The following is a 23,579-nucleotide window of genomic DNA, read 5'->3' as shown; positions in this document are numbered from 1 at the left end:
AAATATCAGCGGAACTAGACCGGTAATCAAAGCTTGAACTTCAGATTGTATAACAATCGCTCTATCCAACTGAGCTGCCTAGTACAGGAAAGTGTTCTGGCTAGACCGTGCTATAGGTACATTCAAGATGACATTAAGGGGAGATTACTATAGATACAAAAATAAATAAAAAATGCAGTGGGTCAGGAATCCTTAAATAAATAGTCTTGTGTTTCATAAAGAAGCCGACATAAGATTTGATATGCTAGAGTCGAATGTATAATTTGTTTTTTGTTAATCTGTGACTAAGGAATATTGTATTTGTTATAAAGTGGAAACACTGAAGGTCTATATGCCTTGGGGGCCTCAAGTCTACAAAAGAAGGTTAAAAGCTTGGAGCAGGAAAACGTCAAACTCCGCATTGAGGTAAGTTTGTAACCACAAAATAAGGGTGTTATCAAAGATCATCAAGATATATTTAGCTTTCACCTCTATGTAACTTAAGTAGACTCTATCAAGCAATGATCTGAATGAGCCCATTATGGTCTACAGTGATGAAAGGTTTAATGTCTGTATGCTAATCAATTGATAAATTAGTTTGTTATCTAGTATTAAAATAATGAATAATGAAAACATTTAGATGAAAACACTTAGCTCATGGAGAAATTAGATTTGACATATTTTTGTCCTTTTAACTTCAGACAGTACAACTAAGTGCTGAAACATCAGACTTCGAAGAAAAGGAACAAAAACTTGTATCTGACTGTCTAGAACAGCTTGGTATGTTACTCTCTGCCTCAGTACTCAGCTGTATTAATGTCATAAACTTTTTATTTAAGTTCCATTTCCATGCAATTAAAGCATGTACAATCATTTTAAAAATATCTTCTTTTTTTTTTTTTTTTTTTTAATAAATTTTAGAATTTAGATGATCCTCCATTTTGTAACTGAAAGTAGATCTCTGTTCCCAAGGTAACATTGTTTTGTGTTTGATTGGCAGGTGAAGTGAAAGACCAGATCGCAGTTTACTCACAGGAGCTTGCTCAAAAGACAGAAGAAACCTACCTTCAGAAGGAGGAGATCACTAACCTTTTAGCACAGTTAGTTGACCTTCAGAGAAAATGCAAAGTCGTAAGTATTCCGCTTTATAGAGTCCTAATGCCTTTATTCAACTTTGTATAATTGTATCATTTCACCCACTCTGTGTCCTGATAATCCAGTTCCAATATAATGAGGGGCGGTGGAGATCACCACAAAGTGCCTCCTTGCCTTCCCTATTTGTTTACTTCTGCAATAACGTTAAAGGAATTGTTACGAAAAAAGGAAATGTGAACCTTGATATGCTTTAGTGCTGTTAAGGAGTTGGCATTTCTGTTTTATTTTAATTTAACAAACTTTTGTATTGCAACAATTCTGTTTAATTTCAATGTCAAAGTTTTACTTTATACGCATACAATTTACGTAGTTAACGTGTGGCAATGTTTCAATGACTGGTCCCTTTGTCAAGATAGACATGCTATTTGATAGCTTGACAAAGGGACCAGTCGGTCTTGAAATGTTGCCACATCTTAAATAAATAAATATATTATTTGTATATAAAGTAAAACTTTGGTATGACACATTTCCAAACTGATGACTATTTTTGTAAACGTTTAATTTCAACTTATATGGAAGTGCGCAGGGGTTCTTTATCGAGTCGGCAATATGAACAAGCAGCATTATTTTGAGAATTTAATGGACTGATTAATGACTAGAAATTGTTTAAAAGTCCCATTTCTTATATCAGAGTTTGAGAATTTAATGGACTGATTAATGGCTAGAAATTTTTTTAAAGTCCCATTACTTATATCAGAGTTTGAGAATTCAATGGACTGATTAATGACTAGAAATTTTTTTAAAGTCCCATTTCTTATATCAGAGTTTGAGAATTCAATGGACTGATTAATGACTAGAAATTTTTTTAAAGTCCCATTTCTTATATCAGAGTTTGAGAATTCAATGGACTGATTAATGACTAGAATTTTTTTTAAAGTCCCATTTCTTATATCGCAGTTAACAGCCGAAAACCTTGAGCTCCAGAAACATCTTGAGGCCTCGCAGTCTGCACAGAAGCACTTGACAAAGGAGGTTTGTGACATGTATAAGTATGAAGCAGGTCAAGGTCATGTTGCTTTCTAGGTCACCATTACATGAGAGGTTGCACATTATATAAAATATGAAGTTTTTTAAAGTATTTCAGAAAATTTAAGGAAATTAAATGTGCCAGTAGTTTTTTTTACAGCACTTCTTAGAGATCTATTCTCTGTGTAAAGAACACATGTTGTAAAGAAAAGGGTGAAAGTAGATTATGCAAAATTATTTGAATAGTGTAAGGTAAAGGGAAACTTACTGTTGCTTCCCTAAGGTAATTTAAAAGCCTGTATCAGGTCCTTAATGTATAATCCTGTATTTGATTGGCTACTCATATATAGATGTAAACTTGTTTGATTGGTGCATTTCAGGTATAGATCTAAACTTGTATTTGATTGGTGTATTACAGCTAGCCGAGTACAAAGACAAGCATGATGAGGTCCTGGAGTTACTCGAGGAAAATCAGGAAGAGTTGCGGAGGCTGCGACGGCAACATAAACCCAACGTGGCTAAACATAGCTACCTCTCTACCTCCCTTCTCAGTATCCCCAATGACTCCATCGCCTCCGAACTCGAGTCATCGCTCAAGTCAGAAATAGACTACCCAGTAGGGTACTCACCAGCAGAACGAAAGTGAGTAGCATATCAAAATCCTCAAGTCAGCACTTAACTTGCAGTATTGTTATTGTCATTGTGTGTATCCTTTCACTCCTTTTCTGATGCTGTGCTATAGGTAGTAAAATTGTTTTCTATTAACACAAAGCATTTGGTATTATAAGCATTTTGGTGATAAGTTAAGAATAATTAAGGCCTGACATTGGCGATGTGGGTGCCCTGTAGTAGTCACAGTGTCCATACATTCATCTGTCTGTCCGTCCATTAGCACACTGGTTTCTAGAGATTATCTCAGAATCAAAAAGACCAAACAAATTTTGACCTGGTGATTTACTATGATATGCCGATGTGCATTAGGAGTTTAAAAACAGTCTCAGGTCAAGGTCACTTAAAATAGACTATGGGGGGTACGGTCCTTATCTTAGAATCCAAAGACTAATAAATCTTTTAGAAATTTGACATGGTGTTAGACTGTGATTAAAGAGGTTTTAAACATTTACTATGATCAATGTCACAGCTACTAAAAATATGACAATGGTAGTGGGAGGGGGTTGGGGACCCCTAGGCCTGCTGACCACATTTAAAGGTATACAAGAATACATTGATTGATATTCTGAATAGTTCAATAATACTGATTGAAAAGGAATTGAAAGGGGACTAATGCTAACACATGTCACACATTGACTGTTAGTTTGTACACCGCTATTAAGACTAAACTTTACATTTTCCAGAGTACACAACTGGAGGATTTTTGAGACCGCCAAGGCTGCAAAGAAGGCTAGCAATAAACACAATGGGATTAGTAACAGTAACAGCTTTGGAACGGAGAAAACGTCCGGAATCTCCGGAATGTCTTGTATGTCTGGACTCTCTACGCTTAGTCTCAACGACAGTCTGGATTCCGGAGCTCATTCGCCCCGAATGTCCGGAGCTCATTCGCCCCGAATGTCCGGAGCAGCTTCATCAGTGGGAAGGCCCAGCACAGCCTCCGCAGGAATGTCCAACCGAAGCTCAATGTATTTCTCAGAATGCGAGTCCGTTCAGAGTGATGGGTACACAGCAGATCTGGACAGTCTTTATGGGTTAGTACAGCAGCATCTCTAATGTTCTTGGACCTTTCTGTCCAATTTTTAGGAGGTTAAATATCCTAGTCAACACAAATTACCATAATCGTCATATTAGTTTCCCTTCTTCTTTTTTTGGAACTCAAATATCCATTAGATTTATTACAAACGGACTGCATGCGTTTAACATGTCCTCAATACTTGAAATTAAGTTTTTAGGTCACCTGAGCTTTAGCTGAGCTCAAACCTGGTAGGAATGATCGACTCATGGTCCTGACAAAGTGTTGTTATTTTTCGGGTTGATCAGAAATCCAATATGGCCACCACGGCCGCCATTTTGAAAAACTATTTCAAACTTTAAAACAAGTCCTAATAGGCCGATTTAACTGAAACTCGGTCTAGGAATGATCCGCTCATGGTCCTGACAAACTTAAGTTAACATTATACTTAACTATTTTGTACTCAAATTGGTACATATTTCAACAACAAAAATAAATACTGTAGGACTCAGGTGACCGTTTAGGCCCATGGGCCTCTTGTTATTTTACAATGATTGATGAAACAAGTTCTATCAACTTATACTAATTCCTCTTGTTGGTTGGAAAAGTAACGCCAAGGTCTTAATGTGAGAGAAAATGGGAGAACCCAGAGAAAAAAACGACTTGTTTTGGCTGGGGGCCCCATACCTTTCAATGTCTGATCTGGGAAGTGAACCTCAGCAGAAGGGCGAGTGCTAACACCATCCACTGTGTAACCCACACACCCAGAGCATGAGTGTTAATATTCATTGATAAAAGTATTACAACCAGGATTTTAACAGATTACATGTATTTGGTTTGTGATGTCTTTCTAACAGGGATGTGAAGAAGCACAGCCTTGGGCGGCCAGGTATACCCGGCTCTAATGACCTGGAAACGGCGCTGAGGAAGTTATCCATACGTCGAGCTAACGAACTCAACGAGGAAGACTTCTTTGAGGATGAGGAAAAGCGGAAACGACAAAGGCACAGGTTGGTAAACGATTTTCAGGGTATTTGTATATATGCCACCTGTATAAAATCTATCTCTATGGTGAATTTGTTATTTTGCTCTGAAAATCTAAAATCAAAGAAAACAAAAATTAAACAAATTCTAAACCAATGGTACAAGTGGCAGACTTAGAGGTATTGGATTTGTTTAAAAGCTGAATATCAATATTTTTCTGTATCTTAAATAGATGGTTAGGGCATTGTAAACTTAGATGAAATCATATCATCAGTTGGTATACCTACAGCCAAAACCAGTATATCTACTCAGTGGGATATTTACCTATATTAACAGGATATGTGGTACTTTGTTTTATCTGATATTTGTTATATCTGATACTAACAGGACATGTGGTACTTTGTTATATCTGATACTAACAGGATATGTGGTACTTTGTTATATCTGATACCAACAGGATATGTGGTACTTCGTTATATCTGATACTAACAGGATATGTGGTACTTTGTTATATCTGATATTTGTTATATCTGATACTAACAGGACATGTGATACTTTGTTATATCTGATACTAACAGGATATGTGGTACTTTGTTATATCTGATATTTGTTATTTCTTATACTAACAGGTTATGTGGTACTTTGTTATATCTTATACTACCAGGATATGTGGTACTTTGTTATATATGATACCAACAGGATATGTGGTACTTTTTTATATCTGATACTAACCGGATATGTGGAACTTTGTTATATCTGATACTAACAGGACATGTGGTACTTTGTTATATCTTATACTACCAGGATATGTGGTACTTTGTTATATATAATACTAACAGGATATGTGGTACTTTATTATACCTTATACTAACAGGATATGTAGTACTTTGTTATATATGATACTAACGGGATATATGGTACTTTGTTATATCTGATACCAACAGGATATGTGGTACTTTGTTATATATGATACCAACAGGATATGTGGTACTTCGTTATATCTGATATTTGTTATATCTGATACTAACAGGACATGTGATACTTTGTTATATCTGATACTAACGGGATATGTGGTACTTTGTTATATCTTATACTACCAGGATATGTGGTACTTTGTTATATCGGATATTTGTTATATCTGATACTAACAGGATGGGTGGTACTTTGTTATATCTGATACTGACAGGATATGTGGTACTTTGTTATATCGGATATTTGTTATATCTGATACTAACAGGACATTTGATACTTTGTTATATCTGATACTAAAAGGATATGTGGTACTTTGTTATATCGGATATTTGTTATATCTGATACTAACAGGACATTTGATACTTTGTTATATCTGATACTAAAAGGATATGTGGTACTTTGTTATATCGGATATTTGTTATATCTGATACTAACAGGATGGGTGGTACTTTGTTATATCTGATACTAACTGGATATTTGGTACTTTGTTATATCTGATACTAACAGGCTGTGTGGTACTTTGTTATATCTGATACCTTCAGGATATGTGGTACTTCGTTATATCTGATACTAACAGGATATTTGGTACTTTGTTATATCTGATACTAACTGGATATTTGGTACTTTGTTATATCTGATACCAACAGGATATGTGGTACTTTTTTATATCTGATACTAACCGGATATGTGGAACTTTGTTATATCTGATACTAACAGGACATTTGATACTTTGTTATATCTGATACTAACGGGATATGTGGTACTTTGTTATATCTACTACTAACAGGATATGTGGTACTTTATTATACCTTATACTAACAGGATATGTAGTACTTTGTTATATCTGATACTAACCGGATGTGTGGTACTTTGTTATATCTGATATTTGTTATATCTGATACTAACAGGACATGTGGTACTTTGTTATATCTGATACTGACAGGATATGTGGTACTTTGTTATATCGGATATTTGTTATATCTGATACTAACATGACATGTGATACTTCGTTATATCTGATACTAACAGGATATTTGTACCTCTGTTATAACAGGTCTGACACCAGCCGGTCCGATGCCCAGGAATCCACTGATACTACTGGCATGTGTCAAACTCCAGACAGTACGCTGTCTACTGGAAGTTTCCGATCTGGATTCTCCCAGCTTTCGTATCCAGGGAGTAACAACCCACATTATCGACTTCCGGAGAAGCTCAAAATTATCAAACCACTAGAGGGTAGGTCCGAGTTCCCAACTGGCAAATAAAAATGATGATTCTTTTTCCAACATATGAATATGAAATGGTGAATATTTTGCAGATTACCTGTTATGTTATCTATTGAATACTGAAAAAGTATTTTGCATCTGACTGTTTAGTTTTAGAAAATTGAATCCTAAATTAATCTATACGTCTAATATTTAATAGAAATGGGACAAATTTTTGTCCAAGTATTGAAGTTTTGAAGATTTCATTGTTAAGAATACTGGGAATAAGTCTAGGGTTATCAAAGTCCCCACTAAGGGGAAAAGCTAAGTTAGCTTATGTAGGTTTATCATAAATATAACAGATGACATTTAATTTGAGTAAATCATTAATATATTAAAGTGCAAGTTAAATATTTAAACTGTTTACTTTTCAGTCATTTTCTTGAAATTTGAAAATGTCATTTCAACTTGAACAGAATAAATGTGATGTATTGTGAATGTTCATGATAAAATTTATATTTTTTTTTTTTTTTTGAAACTATCATGTGATATAACTGGTCATTGAAATTTTCTGCTGTCAAACAAGTGTTTCAAGCTGGCCAAAATTTCATCTTTTGAAATTTAAAATGAATAGCATATTATGTGGTTGTTTACTTTTGAAAAGATCTTTTATACAAAATGTGTCAGTTACATTAATAACACTACCTGCAGTCAGGTAAGACAATCTGTATGTCTGTTTCCTGAATTAATGCAGTATATGTACTATGTTAACGATCTTTGTGTGTTTTGCCCCTAGGTTCTGTGACCCTGCGCCATTGGCAACAGCTAGCCACACCCCACTTGGGAGGGATCTTTGAGTCGCGCCCTGGTGTTCAGATTAAGGGGGAGAGGAAACTAGACATGGATGAAGAAGTGTACAATCTTAGTGACTTCGAGGAAGATGGTAGGAACATTTAAATGTTACAGGATTAACAAGGGGATCTTTTCATTGACATCGTTGCAATGTCTTTTGTTATCTGGGAGAATTTGATCCCTTCAACATGTACAAAGTATCAGTTAAATCATCAATAAATAGGAAAGTTTTCAGATTCATTGAATTTAGATTTTAGATTAAAAGTCACAATACTGTACCATTTATTAATGTTTTTTCATAAAATCTCCAAATTAGGAAACCTATCCATTTATTTAATGATTGTTAATCTTAACTTCAAGTTGGTTAATTATCTACAGCATGTTTGGAAAAAATAAATAAAAAGTATTGGATTGAGAATACTTAATTAAGTAATTCTTAATACAATTATTTATTAGATACTTTTTATAAAAAATATTTCATGGAAGATACATTGATAGACAATTTCCCACATTTTAATTGTGTTATTTTAAAATTAGCAAAATCAAATTACCATTTGATTAAAATGAGAAAAAGAAAATTGATGTCACAGGAATGCAGCATGCATCATTAACTCTTAAATATAATTCTGGGCCAAGATTTACAGATTTGCATAATTTTGAGTAAAAAAATTACTAAAAAACATTTTCCTTTAATCTGACATTTTCTTTTTGTATCATATTTCCCTTTATATCACATCTCCCTTTATATCATATTTCCCTTTGTATCATATTTCCTTTTATATCACATATCCCTTTGTTTTATATTTCCCTTTGTATCGTATTTCCCTTTATATCATATTTCCTTTTATATCACATATCCCTTTGTATCATATTTCCCTTTCTTTCATATTTCCTTTTATATCATATTTCCCTTTGTATCATATTTCCTTTTATCTCACCTATCCCTTTGTATTATATTTCCCTTTGTATCATATTTCCCTTTATATTACATCTCCCTTTATATCACAATATTCCCTTTGTCAAGTTTTTCTCCGAGAAAATGACATGACATTTAAAGGAATCCACTGATAACTCAATGTCTGATGTGTTACAGATGATTACGAGGACAACACAGAGTGCTACAAAAGATTCCAGGAGAGTTCCACTATTAACACCTACACCAACTCCACGGTCAAACATCCCACCCAGCTTGTTGGGTAAGTGAGATACAAGTCTGTTGGGTCGCCACCCATCCTATTAGTTGTTCTACTTCATTCAGATGATGTGCTGTTTATTCGTTGTTTTTTTGTGAAACATTTTTGATTTTGCTATTATTTGCTAAATTGAATTGATGATTTTTGTTTATTTTAATTTTAGTGATCATATCAAGTTTAATTATATTTTGTGAATATGCATGAGTCCTGTTTGTTAGTAGTCCAATATATTTATATCATTTGAATGTTTATTAATAAAACATTTCTTATTTTGTTTCAAATATTTATGTATTATTTTTCACACATACAGTTCGCCATTGAAGATTTTTCATATCAAATTAAACTTTTAGATCAGTTTTTAAATGCAGGCATGTTTTAATTTTTTTTTTATTCTTAATACAATTATTTATCAACGTTATTTATCTCCCCTTCCCTAAGATATCAATCACTAGGTGGAACTACTGTAGATAGATTGTGTTAATGTGGCGCCATTTGTTTACAGCGAGGATGGATCGGAGCTTGACTCTGACATAGATTGTGTAGAGTAAGTTTTCTAGGGCGTTGTATTGCTATTTTAAATCTTTTGGACATAAAGCTAGTCAATTGTAACTCCCCTGCGACTAACCCCACTCCCCCTCCTCAAAAATCAAATGTTTTTTATAATTTTTTGTAAAAAAATACCTTTTTTTTTCCTTTTTTGATTATTATTGAGAATTTTCTTATAAAATTTGATTTTTCTATTCTTTATAAAAAAAAATGTTGATTTTCTGGTGAAAATCAAAGTCATTCTGTAAGATTCTGTATGCACATTGAAATCTTCCGAGAATCAATCACAACAGGCTTCTTCTAATTATATTTGGTTGTTTGTCGACCGGATTCGCCCACAGTATCGGGCTTCTTCAGGACCTGCCTGAAACCTGTTGTAATTGATTCTCCTGATTTAAGCTTATATAGTGTTACAATTGGCTAGCATTGCAGTACAGCTAGGGTATGGTTTGGAAGGTTCTCACCACTCTTGGCTTGGCTATGATAGGAGATAGTGTTTGGTCTTAATCTCACATCTGTTGCCTTGGTTAGTATAGTGCATGCACATGTTTGACCGGAAAGAGTGCTGCGTATGTCACCAACCTAAACAGCATGATTTGATTTGTGATATTGTGCACAGTGAATCACAATTTTACTGTAAAAGCATTGTCTTCTTTAACCATACATCCTGACAGTTTCCTCGTAAGATTATATTTTCACTGACAGTGGTAATGCATGTAGTGTTCCAGACGTATGCTTTCAATGCTTCTGGCTCGGACAGGAAAATCTCAAAAACATTAATTGCATCAGAGGATTAATCAGACCTGCCTCGATCTCATTTGAACTTCATAGAAATATGACCATTAATTAAGCATTTGTTTAATTCATTTTTATTACTGCAAGTTTTACAACTCATTAGTGTAAAAATCATCTACATGTACATGATATGGTGTATATAGTTTGTCCTGTATTAGTCAATAAACTTTACACTGATAGACGGTGATTGGATGATGATAACAGTACTTGTTTGTATCCCTCAATTGTAAATTCTTGATTATATATATATATATCAAAAGACAGACTTTTATATACTGTAATTACTGGGAAATATTTGCCACTGTTTAAACATTCAACTTTTTTCCCCCTTCATAATGATGACATAAATTGTCATTAGAGCAAGCGTTAATAATCAATTTTCAGGCAATCATTTTTAAATATCGGGGTGATATTTATTTTATGGGGAATTGATTCGATATTGGTTTATTGTTTTTCTGAAATATGCATGTTTCAATTGGTATAGGTTGTAATTAAAATTTGATCTGAATTTGTCACTGAAGCTGATAAAAAAGGGGTCATGACATTGAAAACTAAATGATATACCAGTCCTATAAAAAGCTTTGGTTCATCAATTGTACATGTATACTACAACAGTAGTATCATGCTGAAAAAATAAACCATAATAACACTGCCTTAATTGAATTTGGAATTGTGTGCAGATACTGAAAATTATCAATTTCATGTTGAAATCACAGATTTGCCTGTTACTGCAAAAAAATTGCATGTAACTTTACAAATATCAGTAACATCACATCTTTTATAAACATTGTTTGCAGATAAAACTCTTAAATTGATATAAAATGTAATATGTTTATCCATGAAGGATTCTTGCTGAAAATTAGCATCAGTCAGAGATTGAAAACATTTGTTTTGTGTATTTGTAGATCAACATCAACAAAATTGTCAACGCCACGATTGTCATCAATGGTTCAGTCAAGTGGAACTACGACCTATAGCATGTCGCTGGGACTCGCAGCCATCTTAAATGAGCGTGACTTCCTAAGCCCTACAGACAATAAACCCCAAACATCGGGGTCCAAACAGAGCAGGTCAGGCTGTTTGGTGTCCGAGTCTCATTTCGACCTGGAAAAGTCAAAAGCACAAGCTTTAACTGTGACATCATCCTCGGGAGCAAGTGTTTCCTTGACAACAAGTTCTCCCACAAAAATGTCTGCGGAAAAACCAAATTCATTGTCTGGTGTGGATTATCAGGAAGCAAATATCCTCAGTCGCATAAAAAACACTGGCTTTTCATTGTATGGTTATCTCGGGAAATTAGGTCAAAGGTCAGACTCAGTGGTGTCCTTGCCTACACATCTTCATGATAATACAAAAGTTTCACAGGAAGGTGCGATTCCCAAAGTGTCTGTGTGTTCAGTTCCGACACAATCATCGTCTGTAGATAATCTTGTGACAATTGCTTCCGCAACAGAGGGCGGATCTGAGGCTTCCAAGTCGACATCCACTTCTGCCATATTTGGAAGTGGAGCGTCTGGGGGAGGAGTTTTAGGTGCATTGACCTCAATTCGAAAAAGTGGCATATTCTGAATAAGTACAGAATATTTATATAAAAGGATGTGAAGGCATAAAATAATGTGATTTTAAGTAATTTTATACAGTCATGATAAGCATTAAATGTTTATTCAACCCTTTTATGGTACCTAATATATTAGATAACATGAACTTTGTTCCTAAAAACTAGGGCTGCGACGATATGTTGTACCGTACCATATTGTATCGTGATACTTCTTGTGTATCATTTCAAATTGTTTTTCTTACCTTTATTGCGATACACAAATGATTCTGAAATTGTTTATCCTTTTATTATTATCAAACTCTAAGAGTTTACTTGATGTTTTTGAATCCTTCATTAAAGATTCGGTCCACTGTGCAGTCATACCCAAAAACAATGCAACTGTAGAGTATATATTTTGATATTGAAGTCTTTAACAAAACTCTTTAAAATCCTTCACTTAATTATTATGAAGTTGACCTTTTGAGCAGATATGTTTATCCTGATAGGTATTGTACCGTAAGCATCGTAATGTGATACATATTATATCGTGAGATATGCGTATCGTTGCAGCCCCATTATAAACACAACAGAATTGACTGACCATGATCAGTTATATTGAGAGTGCTGACCTTATATAACGAAAACTTGCACAGGGGCAAAACATAATTTAATTTACTTATATGATTCATTTTAGGTAATCCTATAGGTATGACTGTAACTTTTTTTTATCTGTCTTGCCCCTGTGCAACACTGTCAAAGGGAGGTAATAAGATATTACATGAATATGTTTTGTTAGTATTATTCCCATATTTAGTGTTCATTCAATTTTAACTCCACTTGCCCAAAATTGTTAGGACAGAAATCTCTCGTCAGTGTTAGTCTCCTTGGTTTACTAGTCATGATGTTATGTCGATATTTGGCTCTAAAAGAATATCACATAAATTGTTATACATGTACTTATGCCACTGGAAAATTCTTAAAAAAAAAGAAAATAGCAAAATAATACAGTGTAGCATCACATTTTTCCTCTTTCATTTTATGTCCTAACTTTGGGTCCAATCAATAATTCCATGTAATACTCTTAGTGATTTTTGTAGGAATTTTCAAGTGAAGAATCAATTTGATGAGTCAAATTACTGAGACATCTAGTGAGCTCTCAAAAGCTTGCAGAAAAGCTTGACCTTCTGACTCAAATACTTGTGGTCCCCCAAAATCACTGGCCCAGCATCTGTACCTCTGTGTATATATGCATGCATACCAATGGTTATAAGTCTGCTGATTTTTTTCTTTCGTCTTTTTTGAAAATGAAAAATTATTTCGCAAACATAAGATGCATAACAAAAGGATTGAAAACAACCTAGCATAGCGCTTGTTCAAATATGTCTCCGGGATATTCATGGTTTCTGCTTTCATTCACATAAAATATGTTAACATTTGACCTTTTTTCAGGTCATAACTACCTTACAAGTTATACATCCATTATTTTATTGGGAATTACCTCCCTTCAAATATTTTCAATTTTGAATTGAGAATTCGATACACGTTAACAAGGCATGCATATTCTAGTATTGGTGTATCTTAATATTGTGCCATTAATATTTTCAGTCATAATTACAATTCAGAGATATGCGACATAATATTCTATGGAGTTAAACTCTTTTGGAAAAAGATATGCAGGTCATATTAAAGCAGTGTGCTTCTTTAAAAGAAATTGAATGTTTCTCAATGGGTTTTCTTTTTTTGGGAGGGAGGGGGGTCGGGTCAAACTGAAAAATATGTTGAGAAGAATGTTTTTTTCCAGGTGAGAATTTTACCTGCATATTTTACAACGTGATGTATATATAAATTACATTTAAATGTTTTATTGCATTCCATGTTCTTTCCCAAAAATGTTTGCATATATATGGTTTAAAGAAGTAAGATTAACGGTTATTTCCCACACTGGATCCTTACAAACATATGTTTGTAGGATACAAATTCCTTAAAATTGCCGTATGTCATATACATATGCGACAAGGACAAATTTGGCAATCTCATTTTGTCACCACAGTTAGAATTACTACATATATATATATGACTGTAAATGCCAGGATGTGAAATAGGCCACTTCCAACTGTATATCTCACAATATGAAAAACAAAACGTCACTCAACCATATATGCGATATAATGCCAAATGGACACATTCTAGTTCTAAACATGGACACTTTCCTTTCATAAAAAAGTAGCTGAAATTCCATAAAGACGGGCCTTAGCACTCTCAAACAAACTGTTCACCGATCGTATTAATTTTGTTTTTAAGAAGGTCCATTACATATCTTGTGTTCTAGTCTTGATGCTCTTGTGATTATGGAAATTATGATAAACAGTAGAACAAATATAACTGATCATAAAGTTATCAACTATAATTGAGCGTAAGGAACGATTTCATCATAAAGTTATCAATTTGTGTCAGACGCACTGTAGTCATGTGCTTCGTGTTTTTGAAGTTCTAGAGACATTGTATTTAAAGAGTATTATAATTATTTGCATATGATATAGAGTTGAACTCTATGTTGAACTTGACGATTACTGAGGTAGGAGAAATATGTGTTGAAATAATAAAAAAGAATGATTTGAAAGAGTTTCATTTAGGAATTTGTTATTTAGAAACTTTAGAATTGTATTTATTTATTTGTTCTCCTTTAGTGGAGCTGAAAATATGATAATAATTTGATTTGATAGATCTATGTTACCGATCTATGTCCTTGTTGTGCCTATATTTATCCTCGTTTGCATAATTAGGAGAACGGAATATTCAGTTGCAGTGATGCTAGCTTAATTGATGTTGTGCGGCATTTTTTCGTCTTTTAACTCATGTTGTGACCTTTTGAACTTGTTGAACTTATTTGCCTGATGATCCATGCATGTTTAACCTCTCAATTTCGTCCAATGAAAACTCTTGTTACACACGTCTGTCAGATCACCACCATTGTGAGAGGAGTACTGCATGAACATCACATAACATCAAAATCATCTTCAGTTTGTAAGCTGATTTGTGATTGGATCTCACCAATTTTAGCAATTGACAATCAAGTCACATGACTTCAAAGGCCAGCTGAGTTTGTAAGCTGAACACCTATTGGATCTCGCCGACATCAGACAGGAGAAATTTCCCATTACCTCAAAAGTATATTTACATGTGATACAAAAAAGAGGGGAAAATGACTCTAAATACTGAAGAGAGTGACCAAATTGTGTGTTACATATACCGACTCCTTTCAGATGTAAATAATTATACATGATATATACCCAGGTATAATGTTTATTTACACAATTCAATTTCTTGATCATTTTTATAATTGTACACCACAGCATGTTTGTAAGCTTACCTGTGATTGGTTTAGTAACTTTGTAATGTGTGCTGTGATTGGCCAGTCTTATTTAGTTTCTTTTTCCTACATAATGTCATTTTCATGTATATAGGTCAGCACAAGATCTAGTAAAGTATGCCATTGGATAGATAAGCTCTTGACTCCTTATTTGAACAAGAATACACTTGTTCTATACAGCATGACTGCTTTTATTGTAGAATGGTATACACAGGGACCCGAGAACCAAGGTAATTTAGACAGGAGATTTATTCATAGTTTCAGGTTGCCTGGGTTGTTAGAAATCTGCCATCTGTTAGGTATATTTTATAGAAATATCAATGCTTTAGAAAATGTCATCACTGTTGGTTAACTTCCTAGGTCTCGACTGTATTCCTGGATGTTTTAGATGATTGAAGTCCCCCTTTATTCTCAGATCCCTGTGCTAATTAATACATGTTTAATAGTGACATTGTAATATGATTTGCAGTCAAACTTTGTTATTTCAAACTTGAAAACTTAAATACTGTACATGTGTGTTTTGCGTTCCCTTAGAGACTTTCCTGTCAGGTTGATCTTTCAGCTAGTGCTTGTTCTTTATTGAAAGTTTAATTATTACTATTTTTTTAAATCAAGAAAAATCACAAATGTAATTTTAACGGAAGATATTAGATTTGCATCAATACAAAATTTCAATAAAAATAATTTCATAAAGTTTGTTTTAATACAAATAGATGAATTTTTAATTGTTTTAGGGAATAAAGTTTGACCTATATATTCAATGTCATTTATAGGAGAAGGAATGGAATGGCCACAAATAATGATAGAAAGAAAACGTAATAGTTGAGCACTTGCTTCAATGCCTGGTACCAAATATTTAAAGGAGATGGTATAAATATTTTTTTCATGAAGATATAAAAAAAATAATATATTGATTTTATTCAATTTTTATTTTTGCTTGTGCCAAAGTTTTGCTACCAAAACCCTGTCATTTGAATTCAGTTTTCTTTTTTTCTTTCAATTAAGTCTTAATCAAATCATGTTAATACCTTATATGCTATAAGCATAAAATATATGCTGTAAAAACTGTTGTCTTTTTCTTGTACATCAGCAAGCTCAAAAAATGGCTTTAAATGACAGGGTTATAGATAAGTGTGTTCACATTGTGTTCACTGTTTGACAGTAGTAGATAGTGTAGTCTTCTTGTGTTCATCCAACTGTATTAAAACAGTTGACTTTTTTCGGGTGATAAATTGGTCTAGTTCTTGCACAGGGAGTAATATACCAGATAGGGTTGTATATCTGTGACTGTATCTAAACTAACATGTGGAATCGTTCACAGAATGTGTTACTCTGTCCTGTCGTTATGGACTTTGTGGAGTCGTTCACAGAATGTGTTACTCTGTCCTGTCGTTATGGACTTTGTGGAGTCGTTCACAGAATGTGTTACTCTGTCCTGTCGTTATGGACTTTGTGGAGTCGTTCACAGAATGTGTTACTCTGTCCTGTCGTTATGGACTTTGTGGAGTCGTTCACAGAATGTGTTACTCTGTCCTGTCGTTATGGACTTTGTGGAGTCGTTCACAGAATGTGTTACTCTGTCCTGTCGTTATGGACTTTGTGGAGTCGTTCACAGAATGTGTTACTCTGTCCTGTCGTTATGGACTTTGTGGAGTCGTTCACAGAATGTGTTACTCTGTCCTGTCGTTATGGACTTTGTGGAGTCGTTCACAGAATGTGTTACTCTGTCCTGTCGTTATGGACTTTGTGGAGTCGTTCACAGAATGTGTTACTCTGTCCTGTCGTTATGGACTTTGTGGAGTCGTTCACAGAATGTGTTACTCTGTCCTGTCGTTATGGACTTTGTGGAGTCGTTCACAGAATGTGTTACTCTGTCCTGTCGTTATGGACTTTGTGGAGTCGTTCACAGAATGTGTTACTCTGTCCTGTCGTTATGGACTTGGTGGAGTCGTTCACAGAATGTGTTACTCTGTCCTGTCGTTATGGACTTTGTGGAGTCGTTCACAGAATATAGGTTGGACAACAACTTAAATCTGTAACTTTGGAATTCTAGACAGATTTTCAACATATTGAGTGATCTATACTAGTCACCTGGCCCCAGTTACTCAAAAGTTAGTGAGAGTTGACCAGTGGTTTGTGAAAATTTCAAATGTGAATGAAACAAAATCAAGAACACCTGATATGATTTCAGTGCTATAGGTTGATTTAGAGAGATTAATGTAATGTGTTTTGAGGATTTATTTTGCTTTGAAAGCTTTTTCTTCTTATAATTGGCAACAATTTGAATTTTCACTAACCACTGGTTAATCCTTGAACTCTCCTTTCACCCCTATGTAACTTTGGTAGACTCTACCATGCATTGATCTGGATGAGTCCATTATCGCCTTCAGTGATGAAAGGGTTAGCCAACTTTTAAGTAGGGCCAGCAGTCCAGATCTGCTACATGTTGAAGGGGGATTTTTTTACTAGAACTAGAACAAGTCACTATTACTGGTGAAATAGGGTTTTACTTAAGATGTCATATTTCATCTCACAGCGTAATTTTGATGTACTGAATTATGTGTTTTACTGTGATATATATAAAAAACATTTACACAAGTACTTTGTCGTGATAAAGTACCAAGTGTTTTGTATAAATTCTTGATTTTATTTTTAAAATTGCTTGTTCAATATTTGCTTGCATTACAAACAATAATAGTAAAACTTCAAATGAAAAAAAAAAAAAAATTGTAAAAGAAATAAATAATAACTGTTTAAACCAATTGTAAAATTGGTTTTAAAACATCTTTACGACTGCATATTATCTCCAATTTATTTTTTTGAAAATGAATTATTTTTAAGATTCTATAAATTTTTAGTTTTGATCTATACAAGGAATAAGAGAATGTACAAAACCTAGAAATATGATGCCATTTATGTTTTGATTATTCATAAGTGGTTTCAGGGTCATTTCCCCCTCAAATCGTAAGGATCAGATACAGGACAACTCCATTTGTAATGTATGTGAAACATTACAAGTTAGATCAGTCATATACTGTTGATTCAGTCATATATACTGTGTGGATTCCATTAAAATATGTACAAGCACGTACATATAATTATCATTGTGCCTTTGTATTTTTGAATTTCTAGCTACATTGTACTATTATTTGAATCGCCTATCATCAGCAGTCTTCCAAACCACACTTTAGACCATGGTCCTAATTCAACAAAAACAAAATGAATTATTTAGTTAACATGGATATGGGCCTATTATAATTGGACAATGCACACCCAAATGATCTTTGAGAGGCTTGCTGTTGGATGGTGGTGAGTTAATATCTTTCTAGCAATGTAACATTTTTTCAGATTCACATTTATTATATGTTTTTGTTTTTCTTTATGCCCAGCACTTGTTAAGTTGTAGAGTTACTTTCTACGTTTTTACCCAACTTCCGCAATATGTTATTGATTTTTGTAGAATTACAGATTTTTTGAAGTCTTTAAATTTGTTCTGTATGTAATTGATATAAGTAACATATAGAAACTATGAACATACTATCTATGCAAGTATTCTTAAATTTCAAGTGTGGATAGTGCTGAAAAAAGTAAAATGTTTAAGTTTTGGCATTATGTATTTGTCTGTATTTTGCCAACTTAAAAAATATCCTATCTTAATTGGCTGATATCCTGAACTATTAAAAACTCTGAAATAGAAGACATGATCATCAGATAAAACAGTCCCTCATTAGTCTGGATGCATTGTTGCCAGGGGAAAATCTTAAATCAAATATGTGTTCCAGATTGACAAAGAGGATGTTCAGTTTCTGTTATAAAGTTCCATTTTATCAGATTATTTATTGCAAATTAGCAAGATACAAATGTATCATTATATGTCACTAAAATTAAAGAAATCCTTGTTAATAAATTAGCTGATACATGTACTACAAAAAAATATTAGTTTTATACTTCTAAATGAGAATCTACAAAAGTTACCTTCAGTTGGTACTTTTTAATCAGGTGTTATCTCTACAATATCTCGGGCATTGTTTCGCATTGGTAATTTTGTTGGATTTCAAAACCTCTATACATCGGGCATTGTTTCGCGTTGGTAATTTTGTTGGATTTCTAAACCTCTATACATTAGTGTGTCAGCATTGTTTCTTGTTAATCTGTAACAGTGTACTTATTTTTGATGAAAAGAATTTTTTAAATACATAGATAATAAAAATAATTTTCCCCAAGACAAGTTCTAGACTCAGGAACCAGTATCATTTTAATTTCTTTTCCAAAAACAAGACCTTTGAAATTCAATTCTATTTTTTGTATCTTTTGTTTTTGTTTCAAAAACTCTAACTCTGAAAAAAAATTAAATTCTTAATTCTTGAACATTTGTAAAGTATTTAATTATTTTTTATGTAGTTAATTTCACAAATTTAGATTACTTCAGCACTACAAGTTTTCATTACTATTATCCCATTTGCACAAAAATATGTTTAAAACTATTATCTAATATTTAAAAAAAAAAAAAAATGGTACACATGTTGTGATTCCTGAAAATATCTGTATTTTGAGTCATTTTAAGGGAAAATTGTCATAGATGTTGGATTGGTGTTACTTTACAAGAAAGAAAAGGAAATGGTTTGACCATTAGAATAATTTTCCAGATTTATACAATACATTGCAGGATTTGCATCTGGCAATTTTTACGTAGAGGACATAATTCTATATTATATACTGCTGATGAATATCTGTAAATTGTAAATAAAATGCCATGTTATTAATTATCGTTTACTGCTTCGCTGTACTTTTTTTCATTTTTCTCTCATTTACTTATTTACAAAACAAAGCAATACATTATTCATGTTCATGAACAAAGGCTGTTGTGGTACATGTATGAAGGAAACTCATTTTTGGTTGCGCCAAATGTAAACAGAGAACTTTTAAATTCAATCCAAAGCATATGGAAAGTGAAAGTAGCAGTTTTGACATCATTATCATCCAGTTGGACAGCTATATTGATATCATCCACCAATTTTTCCTTCCTTGCTGTCTGATCTAAAATCGTTCCTGATATGCTGTTTGATGATTGAAAATGAATCTCCAACTGGTCATGACAATTTCGTCTCCAACAGATCATGAAAATTTTACTAGTGAAGCATTATGTTCCTGATAAAGAAGCAAGAAGCTGAAGTAAAATACAAATAAATTATTTACAAAGGAAATGAGCAATTTAATTTGTTTTCTTTTCTCAGGAACATTTTTTATGGCATACTTGCCAACTTTTTAAATTTTCCATGGGGGAGATTGCGCATGCTCAGAATAAAAAACATAAATAAAATGTGTGTATGTACACCCTAGTGGAAAACAACACTTGTAAATGACATCTTTTGAGCTGTTCATTCAAATGAAATCATCAGAGCTTAGAAAATAGGAATAGTTTAACAAATTCACTGGATGAAAATGGTCAATTTTAGGGTCCAAAATCGGGAGTCTTCCTAATAAATATGGAGAGTTGGCAAGTATGCTTCTGTAATAGTAAAAAATTGGTTTGGTTTCATAACATCTAGTTGGATATTTTTTGTCCAAGGCCAAATGCCTCCTTAAAGAGGAACAGCAGTGGAAATATTGTTATTTTTAACAGGGATTCATATATATATGTGACTGCTTCATAAATAATTTGTTGAGCATTTTCCTGTTATTGATCCTTATAAAAAGTTCAAAATAACTTTTTATTTGAAGTAAAAATAACATTGTCTTTGTCTTTTCAAATGTATAGTTTGATTTGATTGAAATACTCTAAGTTATTTCAATTTGTCTTTATTTTCATAGTTTTTTCCTCATTTACCAAGTCGTTGCTTATATAAAGTACTTAACACTTCAGTTGATACCTGTAATCATATGATTGAAATATTTATTTGTATTAATAATTACTATGTAATTTGTATGGAGAAGGTTTTTGTATGACTACTTTGTTAAGATCACCCTTCTAGAGGGCGAGTTCCTCCCATCCTCAGTTATTACATATGTTCCTTTATGTTCCGTGGGATTATTTTGAAAATAATCACACAGAAAAATGAAATAAATCTGAAAAGAATTTGAACAGTTATTGTTCTTTTTTTAGCATTGTGTTTTACAAAACTTCTGGAGCCACCATTATAACAATCATTGCGTCGTCTCCCTCTATATTCACTTCAGTAGGTGCTGGTGAAACGTTTATTAGTAAATAACCACATCTGCTTGATGTTGCGGCCTGTATTGCATGTTTAGACTTAACGTGCGCATGCAGGCCTTTCCTTTCTGGAACACATTCTGGATTAGAAACATTACCGTCAAATGTTGGTGGTGAGATTTCAGCCTTCGGCCATACAATCGTCTATCACCAATAACTTATGACCATCACTTTCGCTCCTTATCTTGAACTGATTGTCATTCGGTAATCCCTGTTGAAACGTTATTTCGTTCATATGTTTTCTCAGTTCGCCGAACATGGGCTGCCAGGTATCGTAACATATGGTAATTTTCTTCACTACCTCGCTAAGCATACCATTAGCATATTTCCAAAATCTACTTTGTTAGAAATATTTTACTGGAGCCTATGCATGCTCCACATCCTATAATAAGAAATGACGATTGGAATTTTACAAGACTTTTTTCTAATAAACCATTCCATTATTCTTACTCAAATGGGTCATGATATTTGGCTGAAAGCTTTGTCGGTAAGAGCCGAACAAAGTTTAAGAATGAAAATGACCTTGACCTACTTTCCAGGTCATATGGGTGAAATATGTCAAACACATCAAACGACTTCTTCTGAATATTGGACAGGCCTAGAGTCATGATATTTGGCTGAAAGCTTCATACTTAAGAGCCTGACAATGTCTGCGCGTGAAAATTACCTTGACCTGCTATGAAGTTCACAGGGGTAAAATATGTCAAACACTTCCAACAAATCTTAATATTTGGCTGGTATCTTCTTTGAATTTAGGTCGACGAAGTATCCAAATGAAAATGACCTTGACCCACTAGGGTCAAATATGTCAAAATCGAAAGGCATAGAATCATAATATTTGGCTGGTGGCTTCTTGGGATAGAGCTCACCAAAGTTTGCAAATGAAAATGACCTCAACCTACTTTAAAGGTCACAGAGGTCAACAACATTTCAAATGATTTGTTCTGAAGAACCAAAGTAATGGATTCATAAAATTTGGCTTGTTAAGCTTCTTGGGATAGAGCCAACAAAGTTTGAGAAGGAAAATGAACTTGACCTACTATCAAGGTCTCGGGCAAAAATATGTCAAAAACTTCAAACAACTTCTGAATAAGAACCAAAAAGCATAGAATCATATACTAATATTTGGCTGGTATAGCTAACCTTTCAACAGATGGAGCTGACAAAGTTCGCGAGTGAAATATTTGTGGTTCAGTATAATATTTAATGAGAATATTTTGCTATGACTGCTGAAATATTCAGGTGAGCGATACAGGCCCTCTGGGCCTCTTGTTATTTCTGTTACAGTGGTATGAATGCAACGGGATACAGACATATGCTTTGTAGAAGAATATGTCTATCCAATTGAGTTCAACCACCGTAACTGCAATAATAACGCTGTTCAATACCTATATTTACATTGTTATTTAATATTTTCCTTTTTTTATCGTAAAAAACACGTCAGTTGCTAAGTGGTGTAGCTACCGTACACCAGGTATTTATTGGTAACTGAAAAAAATAGTTTCTATATATCGCCTTTAAATTCTTTCATGTGCAAAGCCTTTTTGCATTGCTGTTACAGTTATATAACAGCAATGGAGCTTTGATTAAATAGAAGCTTATGTTAATATATACGAATTAATTTTGTTCCAAATACATGCACATGTGCAGAATATTGTCTATGCTATGAAAACAAGAACCAACATATTATGCACGCACAATGTAGTTGATTTTACAAGAAATTAACGATTTTCTATTCAATTATATTATAATTTTTAGCTCACCTGCCCGAAGGGCAAGTGAGCTTATGCCATGGCGCAGCGTCATAAAAGACTCTGCAGATTTTGACCAAATTTAGTCAGAAGCATCGATATCCTTAGGGGAAGGGGAACAAATAATAGCATGGTATAGTCCTTTTTTAAATAAACAACACCAGCGTCTCTAGTGTCCCTAGTAACATTAGCATCACTAGCGTCCCTAGTAACATCAGCATCACTAGAGTCTCTAGCAACATCAGCATAACTAGCGTCCCTAGTAACATCAGCATCACTAGCGTCCCTAGTAACATCAGCATCACTAGAGTCTCTAGCAACATCAGCATAACTAGCGTCCCTAGTAACATCAGCATCACTAGCGTCCCTAGTAACA

The 23,579-nt window shown here is 33.6% G+C and overlaps 1 protein-coding gene across 9 annotated transcripts in view; it reads left to right on the top strand.

Moving 5' to 3' along the window:
• LOC110449315 (trafficking kinesin-binding protein 1-like) overlaps positions 1–19,589 on the top strand; it is a 65,902-nt gene extending 46,313 nt beyond the window's left edge. For 8 of the 9 annotated variants that reach the window (XM_021496088.1, XM_021496089.1, XM_021496094.1 and 5 more), the window contains 12 exons: positions 312–405; positions 681–759; positions 980–1,110; positions 2,032–2,106; positions 2,519–2,742; positions 3,456–3,806; positions 4,645–4,797; positions 6,798–6,979; positions 7,745–7,891; positions 8,894–8,996; positions 9,496–9,537; positions 11,240–19,589. In XM_021496088.1, coding sequence (XP_021351763.1) covers positions 312–405; positions 681–759; positions 980–1,110; positions 2,032–2,106; positions 2,519–2,742; positions 3,456–3,806; positions 4,645–4,797; positions 6,798–6,979; positions 7,745–7,891; positions 8,894–8,996; positions 9,496–9,537; positions 11,240–11,903 — 2,245 coding nt within the window. In that variant the 3' untranslated portion in view covers positions 11,904–19,589. The remainder of the gene's footprint in view (positions 1–311; positions 406–680; positions 760–979; positions 1,111–2,031; positions 2,107–2,518; positions 2,743–3,455; positions 3,807–4,644; positions 4,798–6,797; positions 6,980–7,744; positions 7,892–8,893; positions 8,997–9,495; positions 9,538–11,239) is intronic. The other variant, XM_021496087.1, reaches the window with a different exon arrangement.
• Positions 19,590–23,579: the final 3,990 nt, after the last annotated feature.

The sequence above is a fragment of the Mizuhopecten yessoensis genome, unplaced genomic scaffold (genome assembly GCF_002113885.1).
Source record: "Mizuhopecten yessoensis strain PY_sf001 unplaced genomic scaffold, ASM211388v2 scaffold4559, whole genome shotgun sequence".
In the NCBI taxonomy this organism is placed as follows: Eukaryota; Metazoa; Mollusca; class Bivalvia; order Pectinida; family Pectinidae; genus Mizuhopecten; species Mizuhopecten yessoensis.
The sequence above is the reverse complement of the archived record's forward strand: the minus strand, read 5'-3'. Positions and strand labels throughout refer to the sequence as shown.